The sequence below is a fragment of the Pelecanus crispus genome, chromosome 3, assembly GCF_030463565.1.
Source record: "Pelecanus crispus isolate bPelCri1 chromosome 3, bPelCri1.pri, whole genome shotgun sequence".
Taxonomy (NCBI): domain Eukaryota; kingdom Metazoa; phylum Chordata; class Aves; order Pelecaniformes; family Pelecanidae; genus Pelecanus; species Pelecanus crispus.
In genome coordinates, this window is record NC_134645.1 from 43,249,508 (window position 1) to 43,266,520 (window position 17,013).

At 39.5% G+C, this 17,013-nt stretch overlaps 1 protein-coding gene across 2 annotated transcripts in view; it reads right to left on the bottom strand.

Annotated features, from left to right (window-relative positions):
* BABAM2 (BRISC and BRCA1 A complex member 2) overlaps positions 1-17,013 on the bottom strand; it is a 179,235-nt gene that overhangs the window by 143,390 nt on the left and 18,832 nt on the right. For both annotated transcript variants that reach the window (XM_075706893.1, XM_075706892.1), the window contains exon 3: positions 2,040-2,134. In XM_075706893.1, the coding sequence (XP_075563008.1) occupies positions 2,040-2,134 (95 nt within the window). The remainder of the gene's footprint in view (positions 1-2,039; positions 2,135-17,013) is intronic.

The following is a 17,013-nucleotide window of genomic DNA, read 5'->3' on the forward strand; positions in this document are numbered from 1 at the left end:
TGCTCCCAAAAGAAGTATCATTAACGAACAATGTAAGAAAGAAAGAAAGAAAGAAAACTAAGGGTGTTTTTATCCTTGCAGGTTTCTCTGTGTATCACTAGTGCTAGTGACTTCTTTTCACATGAGAAATATGGCACCATATCACACTCCATCTGAACAGCATTTCTCCAAGATGCCTCAAATTATCTTTATTTAATATCTCATTTGTTACTGTTACTGTTACTAATTTCAGCTTTCCAGCACATTAAGGAGTGCTCCTCTTCCTTTAATATCAACTGCAGAAAGTGGTTGCTACTTTGAGTACTTCTCAGGAGGTTGTAAGATTGTGAAACAATAAAACAGAAAAAGGAGAAAATAGGAGAACCGGTAAATAAAAGAGTGTTAAAACAATTCTAGAATTGTCATATAAAGTAAAACCTTTTCTGTAAATGAGCCTAACAAAATAGCTATTCAGCAGCACCATGCCTCTTTCCCAAAGGAGTCTGTGAGCTTAACAGGAAAGGGGGAAGCAGGGAAGCAAAGAAATGAGACATTCACCTTTTAAAAATTCTGTTAGGTATGCTAAAAATAATTATTAAAACCAACTCTTTTGAGATGGTGTAGTTTCTCAACATAACAATATGAAGTGAATAAAGCTAAAACCAAAAAACAACACATCTGTCACATCACATGTGAAGGACATGTTCAGTTCTGTGGCCACTGCCTCATGTTCTTCCCCCATGACACCTGTACCCCAGAACTGAAGAGGACAGCATGACAGCCTCTGACTTATTTTGGGGAGCTCCCATACATGATGAAATCCCCCAGCTGCACTGGAGATGTGCTGATAAAGCACAAGAGAGGCTGCAGGAGAGGACTATGCAAAGAGCCTCTCCCCTAGCAAGATGCTATGTCTGGAGAAGTTTAATTAGAAGACATTTCCCAGTTGCCTGTTTTGGCCAGTGATTCCCATATACCCTTACAGATGGCCTATAAAATAAAATATATTTAAAGTGTCAGTTGCTTTTGGGGTCACATTTCTAATAAAAGCTGAAAACTTTGAGAAAAAAAGAAATGAGATCATGACCTACTCTGTGGGTCACTGAGCAGAAATTACAGTAGAGCTCTTTGGCAAAGGCATACTTTTCCAACACAGCCACTAAACTCTGCACCATAACCACAGGCACTGGACACTTATTGGAAAAAATATGCCCAAACCCTATTGACAAACGATACTGTCAACCCAGAAACAAGGCTGCAGGTCTGCAAAGGCAGAAGAATGGAGCCCAAATTGAGGGGGAGAGTAAAAGAGAAAAACACTCTGGGTTTCAAAATACCTTTATATGGCTTTAGTAACTACTAGTAATTTCTGAGAGGGAGAAGTATTTTAAAAGCATAATCACTGTTAGCTTCAAACATGGCTTTACTACTTGAGGCTAATTTTGAATAGTGAACAAAAAGCTTGTTTTCAGCTTGTGGTGTTTCTTCTTCCATAGTAATAAGACTGTGTAAAAATATTTTCTCATTAAGTTAATTTGTGACCCTCCCACCTTTTAAAAGGACATTTCTTTGTCTTTATGGAAACACAATGATATGAGCAGATATCTCTCTCTGACAGTGGTTTCAACAGCATACAACCTGGTTTTATCGTTCCTCATGGGAAAACAAAAATTCACATCACAACATCATGCTACTTTGTCTGGAACTGAATGCTTTTTAAAGACACAATTGAGCAATCCTTTTTGCTGAAATAGATCTTTTAAGATGGTCAGATATTAAAAAGACACCTTTTTAAAGATACTCTGAATAGTTATTGTAAATGTCATCTTGTCTCGATTAAAATATTGAAAAAAAACCCAACCCCTACATTTATGGGTTCATCTTTAAATCACATTAGAAGACAAAGTGTTTATATTCACCTAACAGTGAGATAAAAGGTTGGTGTTTTTTTTTTTTTTTAATTTATTCTGCATTGTTAACAAACTCCTGTTGCTGAAGCTATTCTAAAAAAGCCAAGTCTCTTTGCATGGTGTAAGGTTCACAAACAGCAAAGTACTTACATGCAAGGCAGAAGGATCTGGCAAAAATTCAGCATCCTCACCGAAGATAAAATCTGGTGGCAGGTCAGGATAATGAGCATTGAAAATTATATCCCCTGAAAAGTAATAAATGAAAATATTGTTTACACTTTAATGTATGTGCTTATAAATAAATAAATAAAATGTTGTACATATGATACACGTTTATAAGATAAAATTTGATAGCTACATTAAATATATTTGAAGTGTATATCCATATAATTTTTACAAAAATTCACATGCAAGATAAGCATCAGATGTTTTGGGGGATGAAGTCAAATTCCTGAAGCACAGCTTCTTCCTACTCTGCAAGCAATGAAACATGAAATACATTATTGCTTCGTATCTCAAATGGCAATTCAAACACTATTGAGGGTTGCCTCAAAACACTGAGTTAGAAAAGTGATCTTGTTTCAAAAAAATACCACATTTAGATTGCTGCATTTTGCATAAGTCATAGTCAAATGCAAACTACTAAGATCAGGATTTTCAAAATACTATAGAGCTTTTAAAACTTAGTGGCACTTACTCCCTCTTCTCCTCGCCACCTGCAACTCTTAGAAGGAAGAACACACAGTTCAATAGGAATTCCAACTATCCAAGTTCTGGCCAAAAGAAATGCAGTATTATGCATTTAAATGGAGAGACTAAAATTAACTAAAAATACAAAACTTCTTCACAGCTTGGCACTGATTTCTCACCTTGCCAGTGTCATGAGATATGCAATTCATTACTGATCTGATCGTTCAAAGACATTTGGGTTATATTATTTCACCAGTAAACATACTTCAGAGTTCACATACGTCAAGAGGCAGTCATCTGCATGAGAGCTCTTAAAAAAACACACTCACAGCTCAAGGCGGGGGGAGAATGTATCTAGCATTACTTTTCTATCTCCCAATCACTCTTTCCTCTTTATGAAGATATGAAAGAATAACTCTGAGCTTTTGCATAAAGCAGATTTGTAAGGTAGCAGGCATTAGAAGAAAGAAGTCAGTACTTACTATGTGTTATCTTTTGTTTAAAATCTACACAGCAAAGTAAAACCAGTGTGGTAAGCCTTATGAACAATTCTGTTCAGAGAAAGTTAACCCACTTTTTATTTTTTTCAAAAATTATGAATGCAGAACTGGAGAAAAGCATTAGCTGAACAAATCTTACAAAGCCACATTGCTGGCTCAGTGATGTCACCATCTCAAGACATTCAACATGACAGTTTTAAGTGCTAATATTCTGTAAACTTATCTTGGCTCTAGCTGGAAGCAAAGATGTTGTAAAGATTAATTTGCAGAGGATGAGGACTCATGACCAAGAAGCCAACGGCCAGTCTGCGGTAGGTATGCTCTACAGTATCGGTCCAAATCATGAACTTGCGGATCATGCGACTCAGCAGAGCAGTCTGGCTTTCTCCTGTCTGCAGTCCTACCTTCCTTTCACAAATGTCAGGAGCACATATAAGTATGGGGCGCAGGAAAGAGTAGAGGTCTGACAGTTAAAATATCCAACACAGTCAACATAAAATCAATCTTTTATTTAATTTAAAAGAAGAACAGAACAGGCACCAATCCTAGAGGAAACTGCATAAAATTGCAACAGGAAATACACCTATATTAAGAGCAAATAATTACTAGACTGCCTAAACTGTAATATATCAACGAAGAATTCAGGAAAGCTGATGTTCACTAGACTGGACAGTTCCTATGCCACCATAACTCAACCCTTTTCTTCATATTTCCTACAATTAAAAAGTCAAGTATAGGTCCTTACAACAATCCCACCAATTTCCACATACAGAGCAGGCAACTCTTGAGGTTATACGTTGAAGGCGACAGCACCTTAACAGATTCTTTGACTGACCTTTGCTTCATAAGGAGGCATGTTATGAATAACTCGGAACATACCACAATGAAAAGGTTGGCTTGTGACTTAGGTAGCCCAATGCTACTCTGAAGGAAAGAATTGTATCTGTGTTTTTGCCATGTTCTTATGTGATGCTAAGTAACTGATTTAACACATGCTTTTCATATTGCAGTTGCTACTTGCATGCTTTTCATTCTCTGCATTCCTGCTTTAACGGAGTTGAGGAAACGGAGTACACATAGGCTACAACTCAGCTCACTAAGAGCTGCACTCCAACTACATAGATACTACAAAAGGCTGCTTAGAATAAAAGAAGGATCAAAATAACTGCATATTTTTATATTATACCTCTATATTTGATTAGTGAAAAACTACTGCAGAACCTTACATCACAGGGTGACTCCAAGACTCTGCTTAGAGTAGCGAGATTGGCAATAAACTGTATTCACCTCTGCAAGCTCCACATTAACAGATGAACCTCAGGAAAGCTGCAACAGTAGGTGCAATGTGAAGGTTCAGCCAGGCACAAACTCTTTTTTTCCCAGTGTTTCCAGTTCTACAGCAACATGAAGTGAAGAGAACTCACAGCAGCCCCCAGAACATCACCATATGCAGTGCTCCAGTATGACAGCAACTTAAAATTGGCATTACTAGTTTAACATGCTAGCCAGTAAACTTTCACAATCTGGGGTTCAGGTCAGCTGCACATCCCGGTGCAGTGATTCCTGCTGTGGGACCAGGGCCAACAGCTGGTGACGGTACCCTCTTCGACCACTCAGGTGTGATGTGTGGCCACACTGAGGTCAAGCACACCACAGCTGCAGCTGGCCAAACCGATCTACTACCTCTCTCACATGCTCACAGTTCTTCTTTACTACCTTCTGTCACACCCCTTCTTCCACTGAGTACTAGTGGCATCTCACTCCTTATCCACAGTGAGTGACCAGCTATGCAGATATTTTGGTTTAAAAAGTTTTCATGACCTACTGACATCAAAGAACTATTCAGTACAAGGGACAGAATCCAGACTCAAAATTAACATTGTGGTATTTTATTTTCTGTTACTATTACTATTGCTAGAATTGCTTCTACTTGCCCAGGGTAAACATGCCTCAAATCCAAACTCCTAAGTCCCTTCAGTAGAAGTCATTTTGAGACCCAATATATCAGTATTAAAGCCAACATGTATCACAAGATTAATTTTCTCTGTACTACGGTCATTTTCCAAAAGGCTACACAGTACATGACTGAAGGGTTCTCCAGGCTTCAAAATAAATAAAACTATTATTTCAGTGCCTGTTAATCATACAATCACAAAACACTAGTGCTGAGACCATACTCAAAACATTTTACAACCCCATGGAACCTAAAAAATCATGCTGTTGTCCTTATTTTCTAACTAAACCAGAAACATACCATTTAATGAATCATTAACACTCTCCTTCCCACAACACCATAAGTTTTTTAACCAAATGTAAACCCTAATTTATTCTGCTACAATCAAACCTCACACAGGCTGGGTGACAATAAAGACAAAAAAGTTCAGAACAAAAGTGTTTCCACTTCAATGTAAACAGTCAGAAAAGAGCAGTGCTTCTCTATCATCAGTGGTTTTCAGTCTGTCAGTTAAATACAGTATCTTACTATTGAAGATAAGATCTGACCTCAGAACAATTTTTTCCCGTATTTAAAAAGGAAAAAAGCATCCCCTCAGTTAAATCTTACTCTAGTCAGTCTCACTTCTGCCATGAATCCAAAGACATTCATCTAGCTGCTAAAAGGAAAGAAAAAAGAACCTCTTTTTGAACCATATTAGACATTCACCCATGTGACCCCGGCCTCTGTAACTTTTCTGCTCTATGCTCTCCCCTTCCATATAGTTTCTCTTATGCCTTGCTTAATTTACCATACTAGGACAGAAAAAGCAACACTTTTTACTCTAGAAAGCTTAGGTACCAAGAAATGAGTTTGCCCTATTCACAACTATGAGCGTGACCTATTTTCCTAAGTTATATATTCTCAACCAAAATACACCATTTCAAGTCAGACTGAAGATTAAGGGAATGAATCCTAAATCTGAGTTTTGTTCTTGTTAAATACCACAAGCCAGAGAAATTAAAACCGTAGTTAACAGTTTGCTTGGCAGGGCTATGACACATAAATAAAAACCGCTTCTTCACACTCAGTTAAAAGGTATTTAAACAATCACAATGGCCAACGCAACAGCAAATCTGGTTTTACGTCACATTAACACTAGTCTCTGCAGTGAGCTTACAAAATATAAGGTGTTAAATATTTTGTATCACCAGCTACCAGTTTGTTCTGACCTAGTAGAAATAATATTTTTTTAACAACTACTTTATTTAATACTTACATGATATTACTTGTGGCTTACCCTCTTCAAATATAATTGTGCTGGCATAAAAACATAAAATTTTCAACCGATAAAGCCATTTGCAAAATTATTGTGCTTAGAGTTTGAGAACTGTTACCATTTTAATTCTGAAAGCAAAACCACCAAAAAAAAAACCCAAACCAAAAAACCACCCCCGATATAGTCCTGCATTCTCTCCCTTTCTTGCCTAAATGAAACACATGCCCTAAATACTCTTTTCCTTGCATCTCCAGCACTTGAGCATGTAGTTCCTCATGTTTCAACTGTTTGCCCTTATTCCCTTGACAGAAGGCAAACCGCGTGATGTTCCACAGTACTACTGACCATGACCGTTCCAGTGTAAGAACAATGCAAGCAAAAGCTCCACACTAAGATCATATTTGTCTCATTTCTGTAGACATACTAGACAATTCCACTTCAGTGGAATTACATTTCCAATGAAATGCTACTATAGAATCAATAAAGTTAAAGCTATGGAGTCAAAGATAAATTTAGAAGAAAAAGGATATATTATACATCTTTTGCTTTCATTATCCAAAAAACATTGCTTTCTCTTCCTTTTCTCTCCTTGGGCAAACAGCATTAAATTTTGAAATACTTCACAGGATTTCAAAGGAAAAGTTAATATGCTCCCAACAGACAAAAAGATAGAAATATTAATACTTAAATTTATAATTTCTCTTAACACACACAAACACTGTTGTTTTCTCATCCATCAAAATACATAAGCAAGTCTAGCAAAGTGGTAAGGATTGACTACAAGCAAGACGGGTGTAACTCAAACTGAGAAATTTCTTAAATCCTTACAGTTGCTTTCCACTGGCCTATCCTATATACAGTTTTTCCTCTCCTGATAACTTCATTTTGGAGGTACTTTTCTTTCTTTTTTTAACCATACTGTAAATTTGGTAGTACTGAAAGATGTTGTTCTCAGAGTGCTACAGCATTAACATCCCTGATTACCTAAAGGCGGCAAAATTAGGAAGCAACACATCAGTTAACTTCCTAAACTCTACTTTCAAAAGGATATCTATATTCTTCAGCTTCTTCTGACCCCAAGAATTTCTAAGTCAGCATTAAGTATGTAGATCAAACGTGTGTGTCCACTGCAGCCTGGAATAAGACCAATCTGAATGGAATTCATCGTATGAAGGAGATCAATCCATTTGGCTTTTAAGAAACAAAAAATCTAATGCAACTTGATCATGAAATGCATTCACAGATACTAGGGAACAGTGTTGATGCAAGTGACCAATCCTATGTGCAGAATCAGTTCTTGGAAAATAAAGAAATGGCTCTTGTTGAATATTAAAAAGAAAAAGATAGTAAGTAGAATTATATTATTAATCTATTCAGAATGCAAACCTATCCCTTCTAGTAGCCACACAAATTGTAGACAAAAAAACACTGATCAATCCCCTCTATAAACAAATTCTTACCTAAACCAGACATTGTTAATTGTCTTTACAGGTACAAAAAGAATCAGTTATTCACTACGATCTGCAACCAAGATACTAAGTCAGCGTAGTCAGCTGTATGAAAGGATTTAAATGAACTAAATGCAGACCTGCTGACTTGTCACTGGATTCTACCCTAAAGATTTTTGCTCTACAGGTTTTAAGTCAAATATAGTAATACACTACCTATAGAGCCCCTTATTAATTGGTTGGCAAGAAAGATACAGTTTCTGAAATGACAATACGACTTTGGTAAATACAAAACTACTACTGGAAGATACAGGAGTAATTCTGTTTTTGCTGTGGTGTTGCTGCTGCCAGGCTATTCTTCTCTCAAGCAGAGAAGGATAATTAAGCCTCAGAAGCTCCTCTTAAAATGATCAGTTGAAGCAGGACTTCTGCCCACACGGGAGGACAGCTACCCTGAAATGGTGTCTGGGAGTACTGTGGGACCTTTGCTCACCTGACCATAAACAACAATCCTATAACAGTAAACCAAGTGTAGCTTCAACGTTTTACAGGTTGTTTAGTGGAAGTCAGAAATATTCCTGAAGCTTAGAGACAACATCTGGTAGCAATAGGCCAGGATGCTTTTGAGCTTCATTTCTGACTTCACATGTGAATCAAGGTATCAGAAAAGGAAAGGCAGAAAAGTCAGAATTAAAGACTGAAAGACATCTCTTAATAGAAAGACAGTTTGAAAAAAAGGTATTTGATTGCACAGTTAAAAAAACCCCTTCTCTGTACCTCTGTGACACTCCAGAAAAAATCCTAGCTACACCACTACATGCAAAGCTGCAAGGGACTCAGTCTCCACGAGCTTGGTTCAGTTGTTTAACCAAGTTGTTCAGTGTCAATTGAGATGTCTCAGGGCATATTTATAGTAGCTATGACACAAGGTTTTTCAGAGACATCAGTGCCCTTTGGGTCAGCAGCTGAAAAGGACAAGCAAGATACTCTAGGGAACCTCAAACAGAGTAAGACACCTATAGTTAGGCAAGTGAATCAAGTCCCAGTTTTCCAATAAAAGGAAAAAGATATAGGAAAGATTTGCAGGATGGTTATTTGGTTCTTGGGCAAAAGGTTGCAGGTGTGGGGTTTCTTTTTCGGTAACTTCAACTGAAAAATGCTGCAGGGGGTGGGGGGGGAAAGGTGTAAGGCTGCGTACAGAAAGAGAAATTATGTTCTGTTGTACAGTGGGCCAATCTGCAAAAACAGAGTAAAAGTAAATGAGCTGGATCTCAAGCTGAACAAGAAGGCAGTGGAACAATCTTAATTACTTGCACTTCTGTAGCTGCGCAAATGCTTTCTCAGAAATTTTAGTACTAGAATTGAAGAGGACAAAGATGAGAACAACAGATAATACAAGACAGGATATGATATTGGTAGAAATTAAAGACAGGCAATACTAGAGAAGTTGTAACAAACAGAGACACTGGGTAGGTGAGAAAAGGAAAGGCAAAAGGGAAGGACAAATACATTCCATCAAATGGACTGCAGACCATCACCAGTACCTGCAGCCCAAACAGGAGAAGAAAGGAGGAAAGAGAAAAGTAGGAAGGCACTATAGTAATATCAATCTGGAGGCTTAACTTAAAATCTTTTAAAGCTCTGTCCACATTTGTACATAGATACTTGTAAGGTCACTTCTCTTGATGCAGAAATATACTATTTAAGACTTATACCTGCAAAAACTTGTCATTTACTTGCTCAAGGGAAGTCCAGAACATAAGGAAAAGTGTCAAAAAAACACCCCAGCAACCCAAGTGAGAATAAGGTGATTATTTAAAATTTTTTGTAAACTTTGTATTTTAAGAAGAAATAAATATAATAAAAATGTTAGACTCTCTCTTGATATTTCTCATTAGGCACGTTCATTAGATAATGAACAGGTTACCAAAGGAAGAAGATTCATTACTCTTGCCATGTAAAGCAAGACTCAGCAAAACTTCAGAAAACATACTGCCTGGAAAAATCTTTGGTGCTTTGCATGACCCAGCAAAAAGACACTTACCATACAGCTAATGATATCACTTAAGTATAATCTGAATTACAGCAACCAAAAAGTCCTTCCCATAAGAGCCTCAACTAAACCACAACCTGTGCAAAATAACCTAATGGTGCACAGAAGACTGACACATGCATTGCAGCAACCTAGTTATGAGAATCTTAAATCTTACAATGACTTGTAAAATCATTTTTGCAATTGTTTATTGGCACAATAAACAAGTGTTTAGCAAACAAATTTGCAAAACAGTTTTTAAAAGGGCAACAAGGAGGTCAGGCTCTTCTCCATAGTTATAAATTTTGTTTGTTTCTAATTACTTCCTTAAAGTAGAAGGCCACATCTAGGTGAACTTCCATCACAGGAATAAAAGCAGATGAAATTCTGTACAGTGTATTACAGGCAATATTCTTAGACTAATTTGGCAGCAAAACTGTTATTTCCCCCTCTAAGGCCTATAACTAAAATAAGTCAGACACAGAAATCAGAAGCAAAAAAAAGAAAAACTAGGCTTCAAATGAGACAAAAGAAATGTTCTTCGGGATCAAGGAAACCAAAGTGGCGGCAGTGGAACCCAGAGCTGCAATCCACTCACACAAAACCAGGGAAAATCAGACAGAAGATGAAAATACTAGAGTTCAAGAGGCCACAGAGAACAGTAGCATCGCAAGGGCAACACATTGTTTAATCACCGTGAAATTCCAGATGACAGCACTCAAAGACAGAGAGGGAGGAAGGCATCAGTGCCTGAAAATGCGAAGAGCACAGGCAAAAAAAAAAGTCAGACTCTCTTAGTAGCAAGAAGCAGTGAAAGCTTGAGTGAAAATGGAAAACCAAAACCAGGAGATTTGAGGGTTTGCTGAAACAAAATTGCAATGACCAAGGAATTGATTCTTAATGGTGTATTAATATTATTCCGTGAAGACTATTACAGGTTATAACTCTGCTTATCCTGAGAATTTCTACTATGACATCTGCCTTGATGTTTTAGCAAGGAAGACCAACATGCCTGCAAGAGTTAGAAAACACTTCACCTCAAAATACACAAATACTTCTCCCAGAAAGGATAACAAACTTTACTCAGCAGATACGGCTGTCCAGTTAGCAATAAAGGACAGCTCTGCATACCTCTTAGAATATGTTTTGTCCTTGGAACACACATTCAACCTCTTACAGGGTATTACAGACAGTCATCTTGGAGTTAAAACTCCTATTAAGAGCTTTGAAAAATTCAAATATAAAGAAAGCACTGAGTTTAACATAGCAGCATTAAGTGCTGGATGAACTAGCAAAAACAATACAGCTGTCTCAGATTTTACCTGACAGTCTAGCAAGAGTAGCCTCAAGTTATCCAACCATTCTGGCCACAAAAACACAAAATTTATTGTTTCCCTTACAGGAAAAAAAAAAAAAGTAAAAGTGTCTCTCTGAAAGCACCATTCAAAAATTTCTGAAGTGTGATGGAAGAAAACTAGTGTGACCAACTAATTTATCTCTATCACCGACATAATATTTTCTCCAGTATAAAACTGTGGTTATCCCCAAGGTCTCCAAGGTTCCTGGCTGCAGCTGAGTAACTATTCAGCTAACATCCCAGCAGCTCAGAATACATGCAAGAGAGTAAGGTGAACGTGACATCTGAAAAAAAACAATTAAATGGCTAACTGGATCTCAAGAAAATGTATTAAAATTACCAACAAGCCATTCTTAACTCACAGGATGTTTGATCTTACTGAAGCCAACGAAACAATTATTTTATACTACAGGTAGTCAGCCACTGCATTGCCTGCAAGTACACTTTCCCCTTTTTCAAAAAACAGTAAACTTCCTGGTCTTTTGGAAAACAGGACTGTGACTATGCAGTTATACTTCTCTAAAGTAGCATACCAACAGTTTTCAACACACTAGGATTCATACTAGGGTATTTGTACAGTGGCAGCGGTTATGATTGATGATATGGAAAGATCTGATCTGTTGTAAAGAGGATGTAACACAAACCACAAAGGAACTGCACACTTCAGTCTGTATTGGGCACCACGTAATGAAGAACATACACTGGAGATCCTGAACATTTTCAGCCAATCTTTTTATTCTGGCAGATTTCGCAACTTTCCTTTGCAGAAATATTCTGCCCTTGAAAGATAACATATCTAGCAACAGCCTACAACAAAGTATCTACAAATCTCTGGTTGCACACCATGGCTGTCTTCCCCTGCCATCATTATAGACCTAACACAAAATTATTAAAGCTTTCTTGAAACTGCTCGCATCACTATTTATTCCACATGGTGTGAGACTGAACAATGCACAGCATTTTCAAACATGTAATGCTGAAATGCGGAGGATTATTATTACTTGAATTCACTGCTATTATTAGGTACCTCTGGAAAAGATACACTTGTTTACACCACTTTCAGTTGGTCATGTTAAAATACATAGCATTGTTAAATTGTGTGGTTTCGGTTTTGCAAAGGTGGAGAAAAGCACTAGAATTATAGCTGTTTTGTTTAATTGCTTCTGTGATACTCAAAATATCAGAACTGGGGAGCTGTCCCTGAAGAATAGTCACGAGCAGGTCGAAAGCTTATGGGTAAGAATCAGACAGAGGCAACAAAGGGAACCTTGTGGTTGGTGTCTACTACAGGCCGCCTGATCAAGGGGAGCCTGCTGACGAAGCCTTCTTCCTCCAACTCCGGGAGGCTTCGCGCTTGCAGACTCTCATCCTACTGGGGGACTTCAACCACCCCGACATTTGCTGGAAAAGTAACACAGTGAGCTGTAGGCAATCCAGGAGATTCCTGGAATGCATTGAGGATAACCTCCTAAGCCAGGTAATAGACACCCCTACCCGAGGGGATGCAATACCGGACCTGATGGTCACCAATGCAAGTGAGCTCGTCGGTGCTGTCAAGACTGGAGGCAGTCCGGGCTGCAGTGATCACGCTTTGGTGGAGTTCATACTCCTGAGGGATAAGGGAAAAGTGAAGAGTATAGTCAGGACCCTAAATTTTAGGAGAGCAAAATTCCAGCTCTTCAAGGAGTTAGTCAGAAAGACCCCCTGGGAAACGGTCCTCAGGGACAGGGGAACGGAACAGAGCTGGCAGATCTTTAAGGACACCTTCCGTAGAGCATAAGAGCTCTCAGTCCCCAAGCGTAAGAAATCAGGCAAGGAAGGGAAGAGACCAGCATGGCTGAGTCGAGACCTGCTGGTCAAACTAAAGAGTAAGATGGAACTGCACAGGCAGTGGAAGCAGGGACAGGTGTCCTGGGAGGGGTACAGGGAAGCTGCCCGGTTGTGTAGGGATGGGGTCAGGAAAGCCAAGGCACAGCTGGAGCTGAATTTGGCAAGGGATGTAAAGAATAACAAGAAGGGCTTCTACAGGTATGTCAACCAGAAAAGGAAGGTTAAAGAAAGCGTACCCACCCTGATGAACAAGAATGGCAAACTAGTATCAACAGACAAGAAGGCTGAGGTACTCAACTTTTTTGCCTTGGTCTTCACCAGCAACCTCTCTCCTCACCCCTCCCGAATCAATGGACTGAAAGATGGGGACCAGGGGGGTAAAGCCCCTCCTGCCTTAAGGGAAGATCAAGTTCAAGACCACCTCAGGAACCTGAATGTACATAAGTCTATGGGACCTGATGAGATGCATCCCAGCGTCCTGAGGGAATTGGCTGATGTAGTTGCCAAGCCACTCTCCATAATATTTGAAAAGTCACTGCAGTCAGGTGAAGTCCCTGCTGCCTGGAAGAAGGGGAATGTTGCGCCCATTTTTAAAAAGGGAAGAAAGGAGGACCTTGGGAACTATCGACCTGTCAGCCTCACCTCTGTGCCTGGGAAGATCATGGAAAAGATTCTCCTAGAAGCTATGCTCAAGCACATGGAGGACAGGGAGGTGATTCGAGACAGCCAGCACAGATTCACCAAGGGCAAGTCCTGCCTGACCGACCTAGTGGCTTTCTATGAAGGAGTGACTGCATCAGTGGGCAAGGGATAAGCAACGGATGTCATCTATTTGGACTTCTGTAAAGCCTTCGACACAGTCCCCCAGAACATCATCCTCTCTAAACTGGGGAGATATAGATTTGATGGGTGGACTGTTCGGTGGATAAGGAATTGCTTGGAAGGTCACATCCAGAGGGTCATGGTCAACAGCTCGATGTCCACATGGAGACTGGTGACAAGTGGAGTCCCTCAGGGGTCCGTACTGGGACAAGTCCTGTTTAATATCTTCATCAATGACACAGACAGTGGGATCGAGTGCACCCTCAGCAAGTTTTCCAACAACACCAAGCTGAGTGGTGCGGTTGACACACCAGAAGGATGAGATGTCATCCAAAGGGACCTGGACAAGCTGGAGAGGTGGGCCTGTGTGAACCTCATGAGGTTCAACAAGGCCAGGTGCAAGGTCCTGCAGCTGGGATGGGGCAACCCCTGATATCAATACAGGCTGGGGGATGAAGGGATTGAGAGCAGCCTTGCGGAGAAGGACTTGGGGGTACTGGTGGATGAAAAGCTGGACATGAGCCAACAATGTGTGCTTGCAGCCCAGAAAGCCAAGCGAATCCTCAGCTGCATCAAAAGAAGCGTGGCCAGCAGGTCAAGGGAGGTGATTTTGCCCCTCTGCTCTGCTCTGATGAGACCTCACCTGGATCACTGTGTCCAGCTCTGGAGCCCTCAGTACAAGAAGGACATGGACCTGTTGGAGCGGGTCCAGAGGAGGGACACAAAAATGATCTGAGGGTTGGAGCACCTCTCCTACAAGGACAGGCTGAGAGAGTTGGGGTTGTTCAGCCTGGAGAAGAGAAGGCTGCGGGGAGACCTGATTGTGGCCTTTCAGTACTTAAAGGGGGCCTGTAGGAAAGATGGGGACAATCTTTTTAACAAGGCCTGTTGTGACAGGACAAGGAGTAATGGTTTTAAACTAAAGGAGGGTAGATTTAGACTGGATAGAAGGAAGAAATTTTTACGTTGAGGGTGGTGAAGCACTGGAACAGGTTGCCCAGAGAGGCAGTGGAGGCCCCATCCCTGGAAACATTCAAGGTCAGGTTGGATGGGGCTCTGAGCAACCTGATCTGGTTAAAGCTGTCCCTGCTCACTGCAGGGGGGTTGGGCTAGATGACCTCTAAAGGTCCCTTCCAACCCAAAGCATTCTGTGATTCTATGATTCTTACGCATAGTCCATAATGGTATTTCTAGGTACTTTAACTGGACTACAGTCATTTAGTATATTAGCATAGTCTGTATGCCTATGTCCTCACATATGGGCATTTTAATCTACTAATTTTCCTTTATGAATCAGGAACAATTCTACCCTCTACTTAAAAACAAGTAAAGACTTCAAGCTCTCAGAATGTAATAACAGGGCCCTGTATGGTGATAAATGAGAGAGTTACTACCAGTTCCATAGAAAATACAATGCCATTTTCTAGAGTAATGTCATCCAATGAAGCTTTTCATTGCATCTTGGTCATAGTCACCAAACAAGTCTCAAGTAGAATCTGTTACACACTGCAGGACACATCAAGACTCAACTGCTTGAGTCTGCTACACAGTATCACATTTAAAAAAAAAAAAAAATCTACATGGTGGGGTAGCAGGCTTCATATTACACGGCCATTACTTACTGAAAATTCTGAATAAATGCATAGCCACATCTTTTTTTCCTTTTGTTTCTTAGAATAATTGCTAGCTACGACTTAATACTCCGTTTTTATCTCTTGGAAAAGAACGATTAGTAAGCCTCTTTAGCCATGATTTCATACTTTGAGAATAGATGAAATAGTGATAGTAGACTGACACATGAGCCTAGCTCCTCTCTTGAACACATGAGCAAACTTCCAGACCAACTTCTGGGAATGACAACTTTCCTTCTAGGTGCCAAATGGAAGCTTTAAAGTACTTCTAATGATAAGAAGTTTAATTGTGTTGATTTCTGTTCATAAAGGAGAAGGGCTTCCCAGTGCACTACATAAAGACAACAAAAACTATTACAGAAGGACTACAACAACATTCTTAATATTTAAAATGTCTTGGAGAGCTACAGCATGTGTATGATGCAGTCTAAATGGGTACTATCAAAGCAGTAAGCGCTTTAAACTTCTAACATTTCTGTTCTCACTAAGTACTTGCTCCTCCAGGTAATAGACTCACAGGATAGCTGAGGTTGGGCAGCACCTCTGGAGACTGCCTAAGTCCAATCCCTCAGCTCAGAGCAGGGTCAGCAAGAGCAGACTGCTAAGGGTCATATCCAGTTGGGTTCTGAGTATCTCCAAGGATGGAGACATACAAGCTACCCAAGCTCTGAGCGCAACCTGTTCCACTGTTTGACCAACCTTGCAAAAAAGGGTTTTTTTATTACATTTAAATGGAATTTTCTGTATTTCAGTTTGTGACCATTTCCCTTCAGTGGCCACCACTGAGAAAAGCCTGGCTCCATCTTCTTCATTCCCCCCGTCAGGTATTTATACACATTGATAACATTTGCCCTGAGCCTTCTCTTCTTGAGAAGCCCCAGCTCTCTTGGCCTCTCCTTGTACAACAGATGCTCCAGTCCCTCAGCCATCTTTGTGGTCTTCTGCTGGATTCATTTCAATACGTCCATACCTTTCTAGTACTAAGGAGGCCAGAACTAGACAATACTCCAGATGTGGTTTCACCAGTGCTGCCTTAAATCTAAAGTTGTCAACCTTTAAATATTACTTTATCTGAAATTCTTCATCCTCTCTCATATTTCAGTTATTAGAGATAAAAAACAACACAGCTTTACCACTTTTTATACACAGATTATCAGCCACTCAAATGTTTAGAAAACTACTTTTTACCTTCTAAAAACATACAAAAGCAAATTTTATCCTAATCCTTTGAGCAAAAATACAGACTAACTGAAGAGTGGGCAAATAAGCCAGCTATCTACAGATCCTCCAAGAGTAAGGAGGATTTAACCACAACAATAAATCAGAAAAAACAAAGTCACATTTCTCTAATCTGGTCAATTATACCAGTACTATTTAGAGATACCTAATAAAATAACAAACTGACTTCTTTTATTGGAGCTTAATAAATAATTCTTCCTAAAAGAGAAAGAAAGAAACAACACAAAGCATGTACAAATCATCAGTGAGTCTAAAAATGGTCATGAGATTGTCTTAGTCATAACATTTTATTAGAAATATTGGGGGGGGATTTGTGACTTTTGGTGTCTAGGACTCATGTTTTCAAATGTGTAATATCAAGGA